Raw genomic sequence first — 22,217 nt, forward strand, 5'->3', positions numbered from 1 at the left:
TCCAGAAAAATATACTGCAAAGCAAGACAATAAGGCAATGATCTGTAGATTAACAAATCTTGCAGCAAAGGTGCAGGAAGACCACCACACTTTGGTCCGGTTTCTGAAGCCATTTTATTTTGTGGCTTTGCTAAGGCTTGAAAGTCATTTCAAACTAGAAACATGTAACGTTTATAAATGAATAAATTTCCTTCTTAAGCAAAACACAGAGGCAAACTGCCAAAAAAAAAAAAACCCTGCACCTAAATTGAGCTCTTAAAAACAAGAGCTACTACCATACTAACACATTATTAGTAACCAGGTCCCACTGCATAAAATGAGAACTGCAGTGAAATAACTCATTAATGGCATTAGCACACATCAATGCAGTTGTGCATGTTAGCAATACTAACTATAAGTTAAGAACCTTACTTTAGGCTTTCAAATTCAGCACTGATAACACTCAGAGGAAAGTGCCTAACTTCATTCCTCTCACTCTGCCCTGTCTATATTTTAGGCATTCAAATTTAGAAACTCAGGAAAAGTTTACTATGAAAAAGAGTTGTGTTCCCAGATCTTCAAGTTAGGCACCCTAGGCCTTTCATATCAGTCTCACGGGTCTTGTTAATTTGTGCTCCCAAACTGGGGAAATTCTTTGACTGAGTTGTGCCACAAAATATTAAATGATGGTCTCTGCTATTCTCAGAAATCAGTCGTGGTTACTTCTGTGATAACTCCTTTCTGTCAGTCTCTGAACAGACTATCTGGCACCATCCACTGGGGTGAAACCAGCAGCATTCGGAACAACTTCAGGTTCTTTTACTCTTTGCGTCCAAGCTGATGCCATTTATTCCCGGTATCAGACCAACTGACTTGCAAAAGTCAATCCTATGCCACTCAACAACTTTATACCATGATCATGACATCAGGCAAGTTTCTCCAGTCTACTTTAAGACTAACAGCTATTATCAGGAAAATAACACTGTACTGCTTCATCTGACACAACACTGAACCAGATAGGACTTACTTTAGTGGTCCTTTGTTTAGAGAGAAGAGCAGAGTCGCAAAGGGGGCAATTCTATAACTGGGCATCTGGGTGCCATGAATATGTTATAGAATAAATAGTAGATGAAGGCAGAGAAAGACCTGCACAGTCCATCCAGTCTGCCCAACAAGATAAACTCATATGTGCTACCTTATGTGTATACCCAACCTTGATTTGTATCTGCCATTTTCAGGGCACAGACCGTAGAAGTCTGCCCAGCACTGGCCCGCCTCCCAACCACTAGCCCCGCCTCCCACCACTGGCTCTGCCACTCAATCTCCGCTAAGCTTCTGAGGAACATTTAGGCACACCTACTTTGGCATGTCAACAGCAGATGCAAATTCACATGCCTAGATTTGGCACTTTACTGCATAACTTACAGTATTCTCTAAGTTACTTCTGTAATTGTTGATCTTGCCCATGCCTGGACCAAGCTCCTCTCCTTTGAATGACCTCCTTGTACTTGGGTGCTAAGTGAGAGTTACATGTGCCATTTTCACAGTAGTGCCGAGTGCTCACCTAGTGTTTATACGCACAAGTGCTAATATTCTATAAATTTAAGAACACAAATGGTGTTTAAATTTAGGCACTAAGGGGTTCTTTTATATTTAAATCTTTTTATTGACTGAAAGGTCAATACATATGAACAGGAAACATCAACTTGTACACAAATCTTATACAAGAACATCAGTCAGTATTTCACAGTCAATGAAATTTCTTTTTATCCCCAGACACCCCAACCCCGTTTCTTATCCCTCTGCCTTAAATCTGTTTATATTTAACCATTGCAGTTGATATTGACAGAGACCACACATACTATTTCAGAGCGTATAATAATAAACAATCTTATATCATGGAGTTGTCAAGTTTCGCTTCACATTCCACAATGAATCATAGTGTAACTCTTTGATCCGCAATTAACCCCTTTCTCCTACCTTTCCCAGTTATCAAACCCTCCCTCCCTGCCCTCCCTTCCCTTCAAAATCTAGGATACTTTCTGACAGTCTGAATACAAGCTGTTGTCACTAAAAGTTCAACAGGTAACTCTTTGAAGCATGTGGTAATGTCTGTATAAATGGGTTCCATTTCTTTAGGAATTGCTGCAAGTCTGATTCTGGCCTGCCTTGACACATCTGTCTTTCCAAACGCATTAATGCCACCATTTTCATTCTCCACACCTGTGCTGAGGGACCATCTGGGGAAAGCCAATCTACAAGAATTGTTGCCTTCGCTATGACTATGGCCCGGTTTATGAATGCAATGCAGCCTCCTGGGACCGGGGCATTCACCTCAGGATTACCAAATAGCAGCAACGGGGAATATCGCCAATCTATAGCCCACAATTTAGAGACTTGTCTCAGAATGATCTTCCAAAATTCCTCCACCTGTACACAGAGCCAGAACATATGCCCCAAAGTCGCTCCCTCCTTCCCACACTTGGGGCATTCTCCGTCTGGGGAGGCTCCCATGTGAAACGCTCGCCGTGGGGGAATGTGTAGTCTGAGGGCAAATCGATACTGCATCTCCCAATGTGCTGATAATAAGGAGGATCGTTGGATTGTCAGGACATGTCTTTTGAACATGTCAGACGTTACTGTGATATTCAAGTCACTCTCCCATCCCCCAGCATATTTATCATAGTCCAATTCCAGCTTATGATCTTTGATGTGTCTGTGATGGTATTTCAAAGGCACTTTCTGTTGAGAGTTGAATGAGAATGCCTCCGCCACTTCCACTTGGACATCTTCTGTTAGGTCTTCCCATTCCAGGCTAGACACATAATGCTGTAGCTGCCAATAGTGGAAATAGTCTTTCGGAGTTATCAGCTTTGACCTTTGAAGATCTGTAGATGATTTTAGTTTCCCTTCCTCTGTTAGTATTTGTTGAAGGTAGATTATTCCTTGGTCTTCCCATCGTTGAAACATCGTGTATAAATCTCCGGGAGGGAAGTCTGGATTCCCCTTCAATGTCAAGTATGGAGTAGTTTTATAAGAGAATTGATGCATTCTGCAAATCCACTTCCAGGTTTTTTGCGCAGTCTGTAAAATGTTAGTGGCCGCCAAAACTGGGAATGTTCTCTTACCCAAACCATGAAGGGCACTACTGAAGTGGAAGGGTTTTAATAAGTTTTTCTCCATTTGAGTCGCTGAAAAATCTGATGTGTTACGGAACCAGTCATTGATGTGTCTCATTGCACAGGCCACCGTCATATGCCGCATGCTCAGCACTCCCATTCCCCCATATTCTTTTGGTATCTCCATCACTGACTGAGGCAGTCGCGGTCTTCTCCCCTGCCAGAGGAATTTCTTTAGCATTACATTCAACTGCTTTTCATCTTTACTAGAAAGGTATAATGGCAAAACTTGAAAGATATACAGCCAGCGTGGCACTATCATCATGTTATACAACGCTATGCGTCCCGAGAGAGAGAGAGGTAGCCCCTGCCAATGACCCAGCCTTGTTGCTGTTTCAGTCAGCAGTTTTTGAATGTTCAGATTATAGAGTTGGGATAAGTCGCTCGGGATCTGTACCCCCAGATATTTGATGGCGCCTGCCGCTCTACGTAATGGGAATTTAAATCTCTTCATGTCATCGGGGCTGGACTGGATGTGCATAACACTAGATTTCTCTAAATTGACTTTAAAGCCTGAGAGTTTACCAAATTGGGAGACCCTGTTTATCAGCACACTCAGTGACGTTGTTGGTTTAGAGGTCATTATCAATAAGTCGTCTGCAAACGCTAATGCTTTCACTGTCTCTCCCCCTACCTCTACCCCAGCTATCTCCCTTTCTAGTTTCAGGCTCCTCAGCAGTGGTTCTATCGAGAGGAGGAAGAGGGCCGGAGATAATGGACAGCCCTGCCTCGTGCCCCTTGCTATAGAAAATTGTGCTGTTCTTGAGCCATTAATCAGTACTGCGGCTGTGGGACCCGAGTATAACGATTGAATCGCCTGATATGCCCATCCCTTGACACCTATGTGTTGTAGCACTGCAAACATGTACTCCCATTCCACTCTGTCGAACGCCTTCTCGGCATCCAGACTCACCAAGACCGCCTTTGTTTCTGTACAACTACATTGTCCCATTGCCATAAGTAGACGCCTCACATTTACTGCGGCATGTCTATTTCGTACAAAACCCACTTGCTCTGGATCTATTAATGTCGGCAACACTCTCTGAATTCTGTTTGCTAGAAGCTTGGCCATGATTTTTGTATCCACATTGATTAGTGATATGGGCCTGTAGGAGTCTGCCTGCGTTTCTTTCCTTCCTGGCTTTAAAAGTAATGTGATTAACGCTTCATTAGCATAGAGTGGGAATTCTCCCAGATCCACCACCTCTTCGTAATATGAGAGCAGAGGTCTTATTATCTGCTGGGTTAACATTTGGTAGAATGCACTAGAGAACCCATCTGGCCCCGGAGCCGAGTGTTTAGGCATCGTTTTAATTATGTCTTGTAGCTCCTTCCCTGTTATTGGTGAATTGAGTTCCTCTAACTCCATCTCACCAAGTTTGTTTAGCCCTGCCTGCTCTAGATACTGATTAATAGAGTCTGTAGAGTGGGGCATGGGCGTAGAGTATAAGTCTTGATAGAAATCTCGAAACACCTTCGCTACCTTGTCTCTTTGGTTTTGAATATGGCCCTCCTTATCCTTGACCGCCACTATTACTCTGCTTCCTCCCCAAGTTTTTATTACACGTGCTAACATGCCTCCCGATTTGTTCCCAAAACGTTGTAACCGATATTTCCTACGTATTAATGCCCTAGAGGCTCGATCTTGTAGGAGGGAATCTAACGCTATTCTTGCTGACTGCATTTGTTCTTTGAAATGTGTGTTGGGATTATTAATGTACCTGCGCTTTGCTTTTTGGAGTCTTTTTTCTAGGTTGGTGATTGCTCTAGTGATTCGCCTTTCTCTTTTTGCTGTGAAGGCTATAATTGCCCCTCTTAATACTGCTTTAGCTGCTTGCCAAAACAAGGATGGCTGGCTTTTGTGGACTGCATTAAATTTTTCATATTCCTCCCAGCTATCTTGTATGTATCGTTTGAATTCAGTATCTGCGGCTAAGTATGTTGGGAAGCGCCACCCCGCCCCGGCTCCAGATGACCCTGGATCTGTCAAGTCAATCCATGTCATCGCGTGATCTGAGACCTCTTCTGGCCCTATTACTGCGTCTGCTACCATATGAAACATGTTTTGATCTACAAGTATGTAATCTATCCTTGACCAGCTGCCATGTGCCCGTGATAAATGAGTATAGTCTCGTGAGTCTGGATGTAGAGTCCGCCACGCATCTACCAAATTTAGTGATTGCATGAATTGTGGAAGGGCTCTCGATCTCATTCCTCCCCTGCTGGCCCGTCTAGGTGTTGAACAATCTAATGTTGGATCTGCTACGAGATTAAAGTCTCCCATTATAATTAGGGGGATAGTTTTGCGGATGAGACATCTTTGGGCCACCCGCTCATAGAATGATTTGTCAAATAGATTTGGCCCATACAGTGCTACCAGCGTATATTCGCGATGTTGAATCCATAGGTGAATCAGCAGATATCTCCCCTGAGTGTCTCTTTCTATAACTTCCGATTTGGCCACTAATCCCTTGCGGATCAGAATAGCTATTCCTTTACTCCTCCCCTCAGCTGGAATCGCATGTACTTCTCCTACCCACGCCCGCTTCAGTTTCTGATGTTCCTCTGTATTGAGGCGGGTTTCCTGCAAGCAGGCTACATCCGCTCTATGTTTTTTAAGGGCTGCTAGAATTTTTGTTCTTTTGATTGGGGATGAAATACCTCCCACATTCCAAGTAAGGAACCGAACTAAATTGTGCTTAGTCATTACTATGTCCGGTTGTCGAGTAGCGATGAAATTTTTTGTTTGTGAGGAACCCCGGGGCCCAGCTCCACCCGTGTTCCTTCCTATCTGTCCACATGACTCCAGTGACCTGTTCTGTTGCCCTTCCCCTTTCTATGTGTCCAACAGCGCGATGATCTCTATATGTGTCCCAGAAAGTCCTACATTTAACTTTCCCACCCATCCCCCCCTCTCTCCCGCCCCCCCCTCCCCCCCCCCCCCCCCCCCCCTCCTCCCCTATCCCCCTTGACTCCAACCTTGCACTCCCCTCTCTTATCTTAGATCAGGTGTGCTGAGTCAACGATGGTAGGGTCTCCTCCCTCCCCCCTCCACACTTGCCATAGATAGTATCTCACTGTTCAAACTGGTTCATCTCTCTCTGCAGGAAAAAACACAGCGCTGTAGATCACTACATATTGTACTTACTATTCAACATTAGGCTATTCAGCCAACTTTCTAACATCCAACTGAGACTTGACTTCAGATTACTGAGTTTCTAGCTCTCATTGAATTAAGTTGTGCTCTTCAACTGTTGCTTCCCTCCTGTTCAGAGTTTTTATGATCCTGACATTGAAGTGCCTCTTGAGCTTCTTTTGGAGAGCCAAAGGATCTCCAAGTGCCATCCATGTTGATTTTTAATTGTGCTGGGTATAGTAGCAAAAATCGTTGGTTCCTCTCTGCAAGTTGTCTGCAAATCGGGGTAAAAGCTTTCCTGCGTTCCTGTAACGCCTGTGAATAGTCTTGGAACACTTTAATACTAACTCCATCAAAGTTTAAGGAATCCCATTTTAATCGTGCTCCCCTTAAAATTTCTTCTTTATGTACAAAATTATGTACTTTAACAATCACTGCTCTTGGTCGAGTTCCATTATTAAGTCTTTTCCCCAACCTGTGAGCTCTTTCGAGGCAGAGTGGTCCCATACTGTCAGAAAGGGCAAATTCTGATTTTAACCAGCGTTCTAATTGTTCCGCCAGTGACCGATCCGGTATCGACTCCGGGACACCTATAAGTCTCAAGTTGGATCTTCGAGATCTATTTTCAAGATCATCCATTTTCATTGCCTGCGCTTTCAATTCTTTTTGTATCTCTTGCAACGACGCCACAGCGCTAACTGCGGCGTCCTCTGCTTCCGATACACGTGCTTCAAGTTCGCCCGTTCTTTTTGTTGTTTCACCAAGCTTCGTTTCTACGCTTGTTAGCCTTTCAGCAATCTGGGTTAGTTGCGGTTCCAAAGCGGACTTTACCGCTTCTGTGAGCTGCTCGAGTTGGGCCTGGTGGAACCTTGGCGCCGAGTCTGACGCTGGGCTCGGCGCCATCTTGCTTTCGCCGACCCCTCGCTGCTTCTCTGGCTCTTTTTTTGCTGTTTTCCCCGTCATCGCTCTAGTTTCGCGGATGATATAAGAGTCCATGTGTCTTAAGTTTGATTCCGATTACTTTCCTTTGTTTATCAGCAAGTCAATCCAGTTTGTGGAGGGTTCGAGGGAGGGAGGACCCGAGAGTGAAAAGGAATGCGACCTCTTCCCTCAGCCCATCACGTGACTCCCCTAAGGGGTTCTTTTATTAAGCTGCAGTAAAAGGGGGTTTGTGGAAGCGTCAGTGTGTGTTTCTGATGCGCGCTGAGGCCCTCTTTTACCCTAGCAGGTAAAAGACTGGCCATTTTTGGGGAAAAGAAATGGCCATGCAGTAAGAGAACCACGTACCGCACAGCCATTTTGGCAGGCAGCACTTACCGCCGCCACCCACTGAGATGGCGGTAAGGGCTCCCACACTAACCGGGCAGTGCACAGTGCTGCCCGATTACTGCTGGTTAAATTCCGGTGCTACAAAAATCTAAAAAATTACTGTAGTGCCAGAAATGGCGCGTGCTGGAAGTGGGAACTACCACCAGGCTCCAGCTGCAGCCTGGCGGTAGCTCCGGATTGGCATGCAGCAAACATGTTAATGCGCGCCAACCCTTTAATAGGGCCCCTAAGTTATAGAATATGGGGGGAGTGCCTGTGGAAGATAGAATAGGCTATACAAAAAGTTTTAATTTCCTCCTCAGCTTCCTGGAAGGTGTATGTCTCTGTATGTATGTCTCTGTTGATCACCCTCCCCTCACCTATCCACACCCATCCTGTTAGAATATCAATGATATGCTTTGATGTCCCCATGCATACCTCCTACCCACCCCCATCCTCCCACCCTGTCAGACTGTCATAGTAATGCTTGAATGTTTTCACTTATATACACTGTCAGCTAGCACATTTGCTTATTTCCGATCTGAGGAAGGGCAACCTTCGAAAACTAATCAAGAAATGTATTAAGTTATGTCCAATAAAAAAGGTATCATCTTATTTTCTTTTCCATGTTTTATTTTGTTTGATTTCTATGGAAGGATAGCGAAAGAAAGGAACCTCTCACTGTGTCTGAAATACCTGAAGGCTCAAATGAGTTACACAAGCAAGGCAGGCTCTAAAGCCATACGTTGACTCATGTCTGGCCCCTTGGAAAAAGAACCAGACATACTGTAAGGCTTGCTATAAAGGCATGTAGCTGAAACAACATCCCTGGTGGGCCCATTAACTGTTTTCTCCAGCATTAATAAAAAAAAAAACACAGGGACACAGGTGAACAAGCCCAAAAAAAATGCATTATCCTCCAGAGAAAAGACTTCTTTTCCCCAGGAGACCAGTAACAAGACCAGTGTTGAGGAGGAAATGGTATCACCCTCAAGGGATATGAAAGGCAAAATGCTGCTGGTCTCACTCTAGTAGGTGGCACTTTTCCAATGGGCTCTGCTTTAGAGTGAGATGCAACAGAACAAAGCTTGAAAACGTGTTTCTGATATAATTTTTCTTTCTAGGAACAGAGCAAGTTGCAACTAAAAAGCCAGCATAAATACCCATCTCTAATATTAAAATTTTCTCAAGTTAAAGAACAGCAAAGTCACTTTAAGGCACAGGAGCTAAACATTTGGAATAGACCAGTATGGAACAAGGTCACCTAAAAATGTACTTAACGCTCTTATGGGCAGATGATCAGAAGCAAACCCAGGCGCTAGAGGCTATTAGCACCATACTAGTGCCCACGTTTGATACTGCCCCATAATCAGAGCCCCTGAGCACTTGAAACAACACTCTCTCAAGCTCTGAGCGCAAGTAGCATGCAAATGCATGCTAAACAGGTATTTGATTATTCCTCCCCAATAATCAGCAGGCAGCATGTCAAACATAGGAACGCTGTCAGAAGCAAACCCTATACCAGCTCGGAACTAGCACTAGGGCTTGCAGACCATAAGGGAGGAATGGTGAGCCCTATCCAGCAAGCATTTGCATGCTAGCAGGCCCCACCATTCCCCCTAATAGAAACCCTCCTCCCCACAGGAACACCAACTCCCACCTCAAGCCAGTGACATGGGGGCTGGAGGTCCGGCAGACCTCCAGTCCCCCCAACACAAGTTTAAGGGGGGCACTAGATATCCGGTGGATCTCCAGCCCCCCTTGCACCTCAAAATAAAAGCCCCGGTGGCCCACAAACACAAGCCCCCCCCCAACCTGGTGGTCTAGTGGCCCCCCCTTCCCCGCCCCCATGTACCTGAAGTGACGGAGGAGAGAGTAGTAAACTCCCTCCTCTTCCAGCGTCGCCTTGAAAATGGCGGCACCCAGCCCTGCCCAGTGCATCCTGGCATGCGTTGGGCAGGGCTTCACCACCACATAAGAGAGTTTTCCCTTGTATGATGGTGAAGCTCCACCCAGCGCATCCCAGCATGCACTGGGCAAGGCTGGGCACCACCATTTTCAAGGTGGCACTGAAAGAGGGTGTGTACTACTCCCTCTTCCATCACTTCAGGTACAGGTAGGGGTGGGGAAGAGGACCGCTAGACCACAAGGTTGTAAGCTTGTGTTTGCAGCCAACTGGGCCATCAGGGCTTTTATTTTGGGGTGAGAGGGGAGGTTTGGGGAACTTGTGTCGGGGGGGAGGGGGCGGAGGGACTGGAGGTCCACTGGACCTCCAGCCCTCATGTCGCTGGTTTGTGGTGCGTGTGTTGGGGGCACTAGGTCACCAGGGCCTTGCACTGCAGAGGGGTCTGGGAGTCTCACAGAGCTACAGCCCAAACCTGTCAAACAAGTGCGGGAGGAATATTCCCACACTCTTACCCTATGGTCAGAGATAATAGCGTGCTTAAATTTGCATGCTATTATCTCTGATCACAGGGGCAGCAAAGCCCCATGCTGTTCCAGCACTATTTTTAGAGCACTGTTTGGAACAGCGCAGGGCTTTTGATCATCTGCCCATTAGGACCTGATTTCCTAAAGTGCACTACAGAATTAACAAGTATTACTAATAAACAGGTTAACACTAAATGGGAACCACAGTAAATAACAGCACATGCTAAAGCGGGACAGCACCTTTTGTAAGTCTAACCTAGGGACTGTGCTATTTGTGGTATTTATGTTGGCCTGCCTCATTTTAACCATGCAAGCAAACATGCTGTTTTGATTTAAAATTCAATACAAACATTTTTAGAAAAGCCAGAATAAATAAATACAACCTGCATTTCTGGGTCAGGCCTAATCAAAAGGATGAAAAATGTCTCTGATCAAAGAGGCTTTGAAAGATTATCTGCAAAGAATTCTTTACTTACCCATCAGTTCTGAATTTATGAAAGGTGTTGGGGACAATCCACCTTCATGAGGTCCTAATCGACTATCACTCAAATGATCACCGTAATGAGGGCTGTCTGAAAAACCCTAGAGGGAAAAAAGAAGAGCACAGTGTTAGGAAGATTATTTGGCACTCTTGCTAATTTAGTGTAATGAGACTCTACTAATTAATATAGACTTGTAATTGGTCATTGTCGCCATAAAGTTAGGACTGACGCTCTAAAGAATTTGCAGAAACCACACGCTACACATATATATAATCTTATTTTACTGTGTGTCTAAAGAAAATAACAACTTCAGCACTGTTCTGAACAGAGATCAAGGTTTCTTAAACTGAAACAGTGCAGCAGGAACATGTTCTCAACTATTTCTGCAGAGAGATTATTAAATTTACTCACTCGTAAATCAAATAAAGCCAAAGTCACAAATACGTGTTGAGGTTTTAGTTCCTATCCAGAAAGATTTTGTATTGCAGATCCAAGTAGTACTGGGAGAAAATGAATTAAGTATGTGTGCATTGAAGGACAACAATGTTAAAACATCAGAAAACGATTAGATGCCATGAAACACTGGGCACAATGGAAATTTTCCTCATTGCTAGTTTCTGTTCCATTAATTCTGACCCATGGGCATTACTGCCTAGGAAAATATAATGGTGACCAGCAGCTTTAAATGGGAAATTGTATCACAACACTTCCTGCCCTCCTCCTCTTACTAATAACAAAGGTGGTTAGTTTAGCGGGGTTTAAAAAGGGTCTGGATGACTTCCTAAAGGAAAAGTCCATAGACCATTATTAAAATGACGGGGGAAAATCCACTGCTTATTTCTGGGATAAGCAGTATAGAATGTTTTGTACTTTTTGGGGATCTTGCCAGGTATTTGTGACCTGGATTGGCCACTGTTGGAAACAGGATGCTGGGCTTGATGGACCTTTGGTCTGTCCCAGTGTGGCAATACTTATGTACTAAGAACTACTAGCTAAGAAAATTGTCCTTTCAGATCAGCAATGTTGTCTTGTGGGATGCTACCTTACAAAATGAAATTCTAAAAAAAATTCATCTCCCTAATGCCACACCAGAGGCACTCTGTAACGTTTCATACAGGTATACGTAAAATGCCACATTACTGCTTTTCAGTTTTCTCAGTAGAGAAATAAGCTCTCCCCATATACAAAATAGAAGCTGCTCTAGTTAAGAGACTATGTTTAGGTGGATAAAATTGATTTGTGTGTAAACAGTGGCAATTTCTGAAAATGAAACACACATACACTTTCCCTTCTAAAATTATTGCTTACACTTTTATGTACTAGGAGTAAATATAGGTCTCAGAAAGCTGACTGGCAAATGGTCCACAATTTCCAAAAGGAATGAAGGCACTGGAGTAGACACGGTGGTAAGAACTGAGAAGATTTTACTGCTAAACAAAGTTTTTAAAAATATGCCCATAACAGCCATGTTTCACCCAGCAGGGACTACTTCAGCAGCTAGACATTACTGTCAAAAAAATAAAATCACTATATGAGAACAGTAAAACTATAATCATAAAAACATAAATAACTACAATAAAATCAAACTGAAAACACTATTAGAACCTCAAATACTTAAGGAATCCAATAAATAATTAAATATATCATCTCAAAGCACTATCACCAACACATATAAAGTGACGTACTACACTAATAAAACACAAAATGTGTGTGGAGTAAACATATGCATATGTTTCTGCCAGGATTTTGCACAAGTTAGGTGCTTATATATCGTGGCATGTTTTTTGATTGATTCTTTATTTTAGAAGTAGTACATAAATTGTCACTTAAATACTTACCTTGCATAAAATTATAAGTTCTGATTTTACAAAGCCGGGATACATATGTCTAAAACTGAAGAATGTACAAATGGCAAGGGGACATGGTTTGAACATGTTTTAGGCAGGACAAGGGCAGCCCTAAAAAATTAATGTCTATTCCCCATTTTAGAAGGGGAACGAATATCCGTGTCCTAACAGATCGATGTTCAGATGGACACCTGCTACCTAGGACATCTAAATTTCAGAACAGTGCTGCTATTGAACAGTGCTCCACTACAGGGATTGGGGGAGATCACCTTACAATTCACCAATGCTTGATGTCCCTTCTGAAAGCCAAATACAACCAACTATTATTATGGATCTCTATACCATATGTCTGTGCAGTACAGAACTTCTATAGTTATCATATGGTCTTATATTACAATACTCTCTCACTTATGTGTGTCCAAAAAATGGCAAAATAGGAGGAAAAGACCTCATTTAGACCTTAACTCACAAACTTGGAACCAATTATTTCCTCTATGTGTAGTTGGTCAAAAAGTCATCATTAGTCTAAAAACCTCCTTTCACCATTGTTGAACGAAACTGAACAATGAAAATTTAACAATAACTTTATCATTCAACAAATGAAAACGGTGACATATGGTTAAGTTATAAGCGTATTACTTAGCTTTTTAACTTGGCTCAAAGTGATTGTCGGCTGCTCTGTTTATATCTGCGCTCTGTAAATGCTGCAGTTCCCGGGTAGAGGTCCCTATGGGGACCCGTTTCACCGTAGCTTCGTCCGGAGACCTCCCCTCTTGGGATGACAATCTCTTATGTTTCAGCCAGAAATACTAAAATACTAGCCAAACTATTTGAATGTCCTTTCTAAAATGACACTCCATCCATGTAAACTCTAAACTGTGCTGCTGGGAAAGCCCAGTTAAACATTAAAAGTATACATAAAAAGCACTGCTTGTAAAATATACAATGTGGTCAAAAAGACTAAAATATTTATTTATTTATTTATTTATTGCATTTGTATCCCACATTATCCCACCTATTTGCAGGCTCAATGTGGCTTACAGGACCTGTTATGGCGTCACCATTCCAGGATGCTGCGTTCGGCACCTAACTCTTTCATGAAATCCAGACTGCCCCAATTTGACTACCCCTATCAGACTGACTGTTCACGTGTCCTTTAGATTGTAAGCTCTTTGAGCAGGGACTGTCCTTCCATGTTGAATTGTACAGCACTGCGTAACCCTAGTAGCGCTTTAGAAATGTTAAGTAGTAGTAGGATGTCAAATACAATTGGTAATGCAAAAAGATTATAGATAGGAAGAGAGATCTAAGCAGATAGTTATAGAAAGATGATATTCAGAGCTAGGTAATTTGGTGGAGTAGTGAAGTTAAGCTAAGGGTTCTCTTTGTAGGCCTTGTTAAAGAGATACGTCTTCAGAGCTTTACGGAAGTTCGATGTTAATAAAAATAGGCAAAAACAGTCAACAGAATCAGATGTAAACAATTGTTCAAATTATTTCTCCACCCCCCCCCTCCCCCAGTGAAAAATAGGAAATATGCCTATCCACCATCAGGAGGTCCTGTTTCTTATGACCTCCTAGATAACCTCCTATAATTTCCCTCTCCCCTCCCCCAGCCATTTTTTAATGGTTAACATATTTTATTGATGACAATACAGGAAAAACAGGTCCAACCAGAAAGTAAAAATACTCCATAAACAGTAAAACGTATAGGAACTGGACAGAGCAAAGTATACAAATATATAATCAAGGGCCTGTCATCAAAGAATTTTCCTATTAAAACGTTCCCTCCCCCCTCCCCACCATCAATAAACCTCTCAGAACCAGTATGAAAGTGAGCCTAAGGACCATGGAGAAAAAACAAACAGGGCCATTCCCAAGGAGACCAGACTAACCCCTCACACCCCTAAAGGGAGTTCACTACAAAGCTACAGGCCCAATATCAGATTACCTCTACAATACCAGAACAGAAAAAAGATAACTCTGAATCTAATTATAAAAGCCAAAACAATGCACATAACCTAGGAGTTTAAAATTCTATTATAGGCTACGTGTTGCATTGAGTTCCATAGAAGTTCCCAAATCTACTGGAAGAGTCTCCCTTTAACCGACTGTAGATCATCAATGGTCAGTCTTTCCTTATATATGAATGCAATCACGAGAGGCCTCCACTGTAAGCGAGAGGGAGCCTCTGCAGTCAGTCAGACAGACCTATCAAACAGCAGGCCTGGTGATGAGCAACACCTTATAAACCACATTGTAGATATGTGATTACTGATTTGCTGCCAAAAAAGCAGCTATGTTAGGGCAAAGCTAGAGCATGTGGCTTAAGGTAACCTTTGGATGTAATTTTTTTAAAAGACCAACCACGTGAAAAACCTGGCGGAAAGAGCTGTTTTTAAAATAAGACATTGGATGAATGTGTAAGAGATGTGCCAGAAGTGATTTTTATAATAGAAAATAGGTAACTCTGAATCTAATTATAAAAGGGCCATCAGAACAGAAGCACAAACATCTGAACGGCTTACAATAATGGCCTAAATGAGATTATGCCTCCATTCTTCATTGGTCCAAAAGGTAGAATTTTTAAAATATTTATAATATAAAAAACTCTTCAGGTATCTCTTCTTCTTCTACTCAAAATACCAAATACAAAATTGTTTCTTTTTTTTCTTTTTTTTCTTATAAAATGAATGAAACTTAGCTTAGTCGGACTGATGTAGGTCAAGCCCAATAGAGGCATAACTTCCAAGTGGATTCCATTTACCATCACCCTCTGTTGCCTGTGGGTCAACAAATTTCCTATCCAGTTCACCACTTTGGGTGCCTAAATTCAGCCCTCTCAGCTTATTCATGAGTCTTCTGTGAGGGACCGTATCAAAGGCTTTGCTAAATGTTACACCTAGCACATGACATAAGTACATAAGTACATAAGTAGTGCCATACTGGGAAAGACCAAAGGTCCATCTAGCCCAGCATCCTGTCACCGACAGTGGCCAATCCAGGTCAAGGGCACCTGGCACGCTCCCCAAACGTAAAAACATTCCAGACAAGTTATACCTAAAAATGCGGAATTTTTCCAAGTCCATTTAATAGCGGTCTATGGACTTGTCCTTTAGGAATCTATCTAACCCCTTTTTAAACTCCGTCAAGCTAACCGCCCGTACCACGTTCTCCGGCAACAAATTCCAGAGTCTAATTACACGTTGGGTGAAGAAAAATTTTCTCCGATTCGTTTTAAATTTACCACACTGTAGCTTCAACTCATGCCCTCTAGTCCTAGTATTTTTGGATAGCGTGAACAGTCGCTTCACATCCACCCGATCCATTCCACTCATTATTTTATACACTTCTATCATATCTCCCCTCAGCCGTCTCTTCTCCAAGCTGAAAAGCCCTAGCCTTCTCAGCCTCTCTTCGTAGGAAAGTCGTCCCATCCCCACTATCATTTTCGTCGCCCTTCGCTGTACCTTTTCCAATTCTACTATATCTTTTTTGAGATACGGAGACCAGTACTGAACACAATACTCCAGGTGCGGTCACACCATGGAGCGATACAACGGCATTATAACATCCGCACACCTGGACTCCATACCCTTCCTAATAACACCCAACATTCTATTCGCTTTCCTAGCCGCAGCAGCACACTGAGCAGAAGGTTTCAGCGTATCATCGACGACGACACCCAGATCCCTTTCTTGATCCGTAACTCCTAACGTGGAACCTTGCAAGACGTAGCTATAATTCGGGTTCCTCTTACCCACATGCATCACTTTGCACTTGTCAACATTGAACTTCATCTGCCACTTGCACGCCCATTCTCCCAGTCTCGCAAGGTCCTCCTGTAATCGTTCACATTCCTCCTGCGACTTGACGACCCTGAATAATTTTGTGTCATCGGCGAATTTAATTACCTCACTAGTTATTCCCATCTCTAGGTCATTTATAAATACATTAAAAAGCAACGGACCCAAGCACAGACCCCTGCGGGACCCCACTAACTACCCTCCTCCACTGAGAATACTGGCCACGCAATCCTACTCTCTGCTTCCTATCTTTCAACCAGTTCTTAATCCATAATAATACCCTACCTCCGATTCCATGACTCTGCAATTTCTTCAGGAGTCTTTCGTGCGGCACTTTGTTCTTTGGTCACCCAGTCAAATAAGTCAACCAGATTTGTTTGGCAGGATTTTCATTTGGTAAAACCATGCTGCCTCGGATCCTGCAACCTGCTGGCTTCTAGAAAGTTAACTATCCTTTCCTTCAGCAGTGACTCCATTATTTTTCCTACCACCGATATGAGGCTTACCGGCCTGTAGTTTCCCCCTTCTTACCTGTCTCCGCTTTTGCGATGAGGGACCACATCAGCTCATCTACAATCCCATGGATCTTCTCCCGTCTCTAAAGATCTATTAAATAAATCCTTAAGAGGTCCCATCAGGACTTCTCTGAGCTCCCTCAGTATCTTGGGATGTATCCCATCCTGCCCCATAGCTTTGTCCACTTTCAGATTCTCAAGCCGTTTCTAAATGCTTTCTTCCATGAATTGCGCAATATCCACTCCATTCACAAATATTCCCTCGGCAGCCAACCATGGTCCTTCTCCAAGATTTTCTTCCGTGAACACAGAAGAGAAGTATTTGTTTAGCCCTAAGATTCCAGATGGTTTGCCTTAGGATGGTGGTTACATTACCAAACCTGGTTCTTGAGGCACCCCAACCAGTCAGGTTTTCAGGACATCCATAATGAATATTCAAGAGAGAGACTTGCATGCACCGTCTCCACTGCATGTAAACCTCTCTCATGGATATTCATTGTGGATATCCTGAAAACATGAACAGCATCTCCACATGGCTATTCTCAGCAACCTTCTGTCTTACAATTCCAATTTTTATCTTTTATCCTTTCCCCAATATATCTGAAAAAGGTCTTGTCATCTCTCTTTACATATTTAGCCATTTTTTTATTCCAACTGCACTTTCACTAGCCATATTTCCCTCTTTGAGTTTAATCTGGTAATCTTTTCTGTGATCCTCTTGTTGCATTCTTCTGTATTTCTTGAACAAAGCCTCTTACTTGTTTGGAGAACCATATAGGCTGTTTCTCTTGTTTTTATTTACTTTCCTTGTGTAAAGATCAGTTGCCATATTTATAGCAGCTTGTAGCTTGGACCCTGCGCTTCCACTTTACCTATGCTTACCCATGCCATCAGCTCTTCCTTCAGGCATTCCTCCATTTTACCAAAATCAATATGTCTGAAATCCAGTACTTTGAGTTTTGTGTGTCTGTACTCTGCTTTTGCTCATATGCCAATCCATATCGTGTGATGATCACTATTACCTAGGTGGGCAACCACACGGACATTAGAAACATTTCCTCCATTTATGAGCACTAGATCCAGCATTGAGCCTTCCCTCATGAATTCTGTCACCATTTTTCTGAGCAAGGCACTTTGACAGGCATTCACATCTCTCTACTTCTTTCGATTCTGCCAACTGAACATTCCAATTCACATCAGGCAAGTTGAAATCTGTCAACAATAGCGCCTCCCCTTTCAAACCAATATCTTCTATCAAATTCTTGTCCAGCTTCTCCATTTGTGCTGGAGGTCTGTAGATAACATCTGTGTGGATACAGATCTCATCTCTTTCCAGGACGATCCATATAGCTTGTTCCTTTCCCCAGGTTCCCTGCATTTCAGCAGCTCTGATGTTATTTTTCACTTACAGCACCTCTCCTCCACCTCTTCAGTCCTCCCTATCATTCCTAAAAAAATTATAGCACAATATGGTTGCATCCCATTCATGGAAATCATTGAACCATGTCTCTGTAAAAGCAACAATATCCAAGTTTTCCTCAAACATTAGGGCTTGCAAATCTTGAATCTTTTTACATAGACTATAAGCATTTGTGCTCATTGCTTACCATATGCTCAGTGAGTTTGGATGGTTTTCTATATTTGCATGACCTTTCCCTCTGCCATCATGTTTTCTATGGAGGTGACTTTCTGAATTCCCTTGTTTCCTTTTGTCACCCCCACACTCTAGTTTAAATGTCTAGAAACATACTGTATGATCTAGAAACATACTGTATGAGTTTGTCCTCCTTTTTCCTATCACAAAAAGATGTAGCCCATCATTACAGAGAGAATCCACAGAAGTGAAGAACTCAATAGATCCCACGAGGCATAAAGTGAAAAATAAAAAAAGATGGGAATACAAGCCAGGCTATCCAAAGATTGGAACCAAACTGTAGTTAAAATAATCAGTGTTTAATAGTTTTCAAACAAATGATAGTAAAACAATCACACATTAAAAGTGACTCAACACAACGTTGTGTTTCGGCCGGATAGGCCTACATCAGGAGTCTATAAACGCAAAAACAGTAAATAAATTATGCGTAAGTGTCGAGTCACTTTTAATGTGTGATTGTTTTACTATCATTTGTTTGAAAACTGTTAAACACTGATTATTTTAACTACAGTTTGGTTCCAATCTTTGGATAGCCTGGCTTGTATTCCCACCTTTTTTTATTTTGCCCATCATTACAGCTGTTACCACATCCTCTGGCAATGAGTTCCTGAGCTCAACTATTTGTTGAGTGAAAAAAATATTTTCTCCTATTCGTTTTAAAAGTATTTCCACGTAATTTCATTAAGTGTCCCCTAGTCTTTGTACAGTTTCAGATGCAAAGATCACTTTATTCCTCCAAGATCAAAACAACTTCTACGTAAAAAGAAAAAACAGCTCTGTCGCCTCAGGCAACAGAAACAGCTCTGGTTTTTTAGCCTAGTAGCAACAGATCAGGTGGAAACAGTGTGTGTGTGCACGCGCGCGGGGGACCGGGGGGGGGGGGGGGACGGACGATGACAACCCTACATTGTTCTCTGCCATTAACCCCTGATTTCAGCAGGCACACTGCTCTGGAGTACTGCCACTCTGTTCCCCAGAGGAAACAGGGGAATGCATCATCAGAATGGGGTTCCATGATTCAACAATCCTCTTGCTCTGCTCTTCTGGTGGTTTGTTTGATTCTGCGTTTTAGGTTTCCTGCTGTCGCCTGAGTTACCTGGCAGGGAACATACACTCTTTCACAGGTCTCCCTGTGTGTCTTACTTAGATGTGGTTCCTTATGTTTATGTCACACTTGATATACCACCTTTCTGCAGATATAGTCAAAGAGGTTTACATATACTATTTTTTGTCTCTAATGGGCTCACAATCTAAGATTGTTCTAGTCCAGGATTATAAATTGTGATTCATATAATCATTTTTTTTGGGGGGGTGGAGGGGGTTTGCACAAAATGTAAGTTTTTCATGAAGTCAAAATTTTATGAAAGAAAACATTCAGACACTGATTTAGAGACAGGTGCAACTACTACTACTACTACTTATCATTTCTAAAGCGCTATTAAACGTACGCAGCGCTGTACACTTGAACATGAAGAGACAGTCCCTGCTCGACAGAACTTACAATCTAATTAGGACAGACAAACAGGACAAACAAGAGATAAGGGAATATTTGAACAATTTCAATGGTAGCTTGTCAGATCTCCTTTTAGTCACACTAGACAGATTCATTAGACACAAACATCCCACAAAAAGAAGCACTGACTGTAAAATGAAGATACATACCTGTAGCAGGTATTCTCCGAGGACAGCAGGCTGATAGTTCTCACAACTGGGTCGGCGTCCACGGCGGCCCGAGGAACGGAAATCTCCCCCCCCCCAGCAACAAAAGTCCGCTACAGCCCTCGAGCGTGCGGGGCAAAATCTTATTTTGTTTTTTGTTATTTTTCAGAGGAAATTAAAATGACTGAGAATATATTCTTATGTCATTTTATTGAGCAAGGGTAGTCCAGAGACTGCAACAGTAGCAGTGGCGATTTTTGTTTTTTAAAGCATTACATTCAGGACAATGTATAAGTGTTTCACGTTACCAGCTGGCAGAAATACAACATATTCTCGGTCTGATTAACTAAAAATGCAAATTTAGGGTCAGATGTACTAAAGGGGTTTTGTTTTCCCCATTTCAGGACTAATTCACTAACCAGGCAATATTCAGACCACAGCGGTCAGCATTTTTTAAAATTCAAATAATCAGTGCTGAGCTGTCCCCAGATGCCAGTGCTGACTTTTCAGGGATTGGATGGCCACCAGCACTTATCCAGGTAGAAGTGATATTCAAAGCCACACACAGATAACTACTCAGATAAATTTAGGCCAGTCTAGCTTTATCCAGGTAGGTACTGGTTTGCAGACTGCAAATCACAGCTGATCAGGCAACTCCCGGCTCCACCCAGATTCTGTCCCCAGACTGCCTCCAGCACTAACTCAGTGCTGAAGCAGTCTGAGCAGATATTCAGCAGCAGGAGTGGAGGAGTAGCCTTATGGTTGAAGTGACTGCCATTAAGCAAATTCTCACAGGTTCCAGACTTCCTGATTTTTAAGTTTTATTTTTTTTTCTTCTGTTCATTTTTTAGTTTATTTCTGTTCTCCTCCCCCCTTATGATTGTTTTTACTTCCAGACATATATAAGATTATTAAAGCCATACAATACGTATGTAGGTCACAAGTTATGCTGTGACCCCCTCACACTTAGGGGCCCCTTTTACCAAACTGTGGTAAAAAGTGCCTTTAGCACATTCTTACGTGGGTCATTCCCACACACTAAGGCCATTTTTCCCATGGGGAATAATGGATGATTTTTATATTTTCTGTATTAATTTTTATAATTTTGTATTAACTGTATTAATTACAGTGTGAGTCCGTACCGCCACCTATTTTGTAGGCGAGAAGGGCTCATGCACTAACCCTGCGCTAATCAGTTGGAGTGCAGTAATGTAGCTGTGCTAACCAATTAGTGCAGAGCATGCCCACTCTCCACCCCCCAGACCCGCCCCCCTCGCTAAAAATAAAAAAAAATTTTAGCACATGAGTAGCACGTGTCTATCCTAAAATTACCACGGGACACCCAAGTGCACCCAGAGGTAAGCCGTTTTTAGCTGCAGTAAGAACATATTGCTGCTTACCACAGCTTAGTAAAATATGTCTGTTTTACTTTGAACTTATTTTCTTTTATTTCCTGTCTCTTTTCTTATTTTCATTTTTCAACATTTATTTTTATGATTTAAGATTACTCCATTATACATCTGATGTCTTCTTATTTTTACTTTGGCTATTTGGCTTTGTGATAAGAATCTAAGATTTTCCAAATTTGTGCTCAAACTTAGAGGCCAAATCTGCATTTCTTTCCCTTTTTTATACCATAAGATATAATATGGATCAAAGTTAGTGTTAGATACTTGTTCTTCACTCCCAGTCCTTGAGGCTACCAACCGGTCAAGATTTTAGGACATCTCTAATGAATACAGATAAGTGAGATTTGCATTTCTAATACCTCTACTGTAAGAAAATCTCTCTCACGTATGTTAATTACGGATATTCTGAAAACCTGGCCCACTGACAATCCCTGAGGTAAAATAACCCATCTTAATGGTAGCCCGTGTTGACAACTAAAATATTCATGCATCAAATACACTTTGTCAATACGGCCAGTAGTTGGGAGAACTCGTTCCAGGCAGTCTTCTACAGTCTTGTGTCCCCAAAGTTGGCAAGGAGAGACTGAACTATGATAAGTGCATATGCTATGATTGCAGGTGCTATGTCTCTCTGTGGGTGGAGGAGCAGAATCATAAAATTGATATGGATATTCTTAGGGTTAAAAGCAATGGTATGTCCCAAGATTGCATGGCATAATTGCCCATATGAAGCTGCCAAGGTGGCAAGTTGCCAACTGCCCTGTTTATGATGCCAATGTTTAATCATGAAGAAGTGGAACTTGCGCAGAGTGCC

The 22,217-nt window shown here is 42.4% G+C and overlaps 1 protein-coding gene across 8 annotated transcripts in view; it reads right to left on the reverse strand.

The window, feature by feature from the left end:
* TCF12 (transcription factor 12) overlaps positions 1-22,217 on the reverse strand; it is a 762,188-nt gene that overhangs the window by 467,688 nt on the left and 272,283 nt on the right. For all 8 annotated transcript variants that reach the window (XM_030189018.1, XM_030188990.1, XM_030189004.1 and 5 more), the window contains one exon: positions 10,509-10,614. In XM_030189018.1, the coding sequence (XP_030044878.1) occupies positions 10,509-10,614 (106 nt within the window). The remainder of the gene's footprint in view (positions 1-10,508; positions 10,615-22,217) is intronic.

Source organism: Microcaecilia unicolor, chromosome 1, assembly GCF_901765095.1.
Source record: "Microcaecilia unicolor chromosome 1, aMicUni1.1, whole genome shotgun sequence".
Lineage (NCBI taxonomy): Eukaryota > Metazoa > Chordata > Amphibia > Gymnophiona > Siphonopidae > Microcaecilia > Microcaecilia unicolor.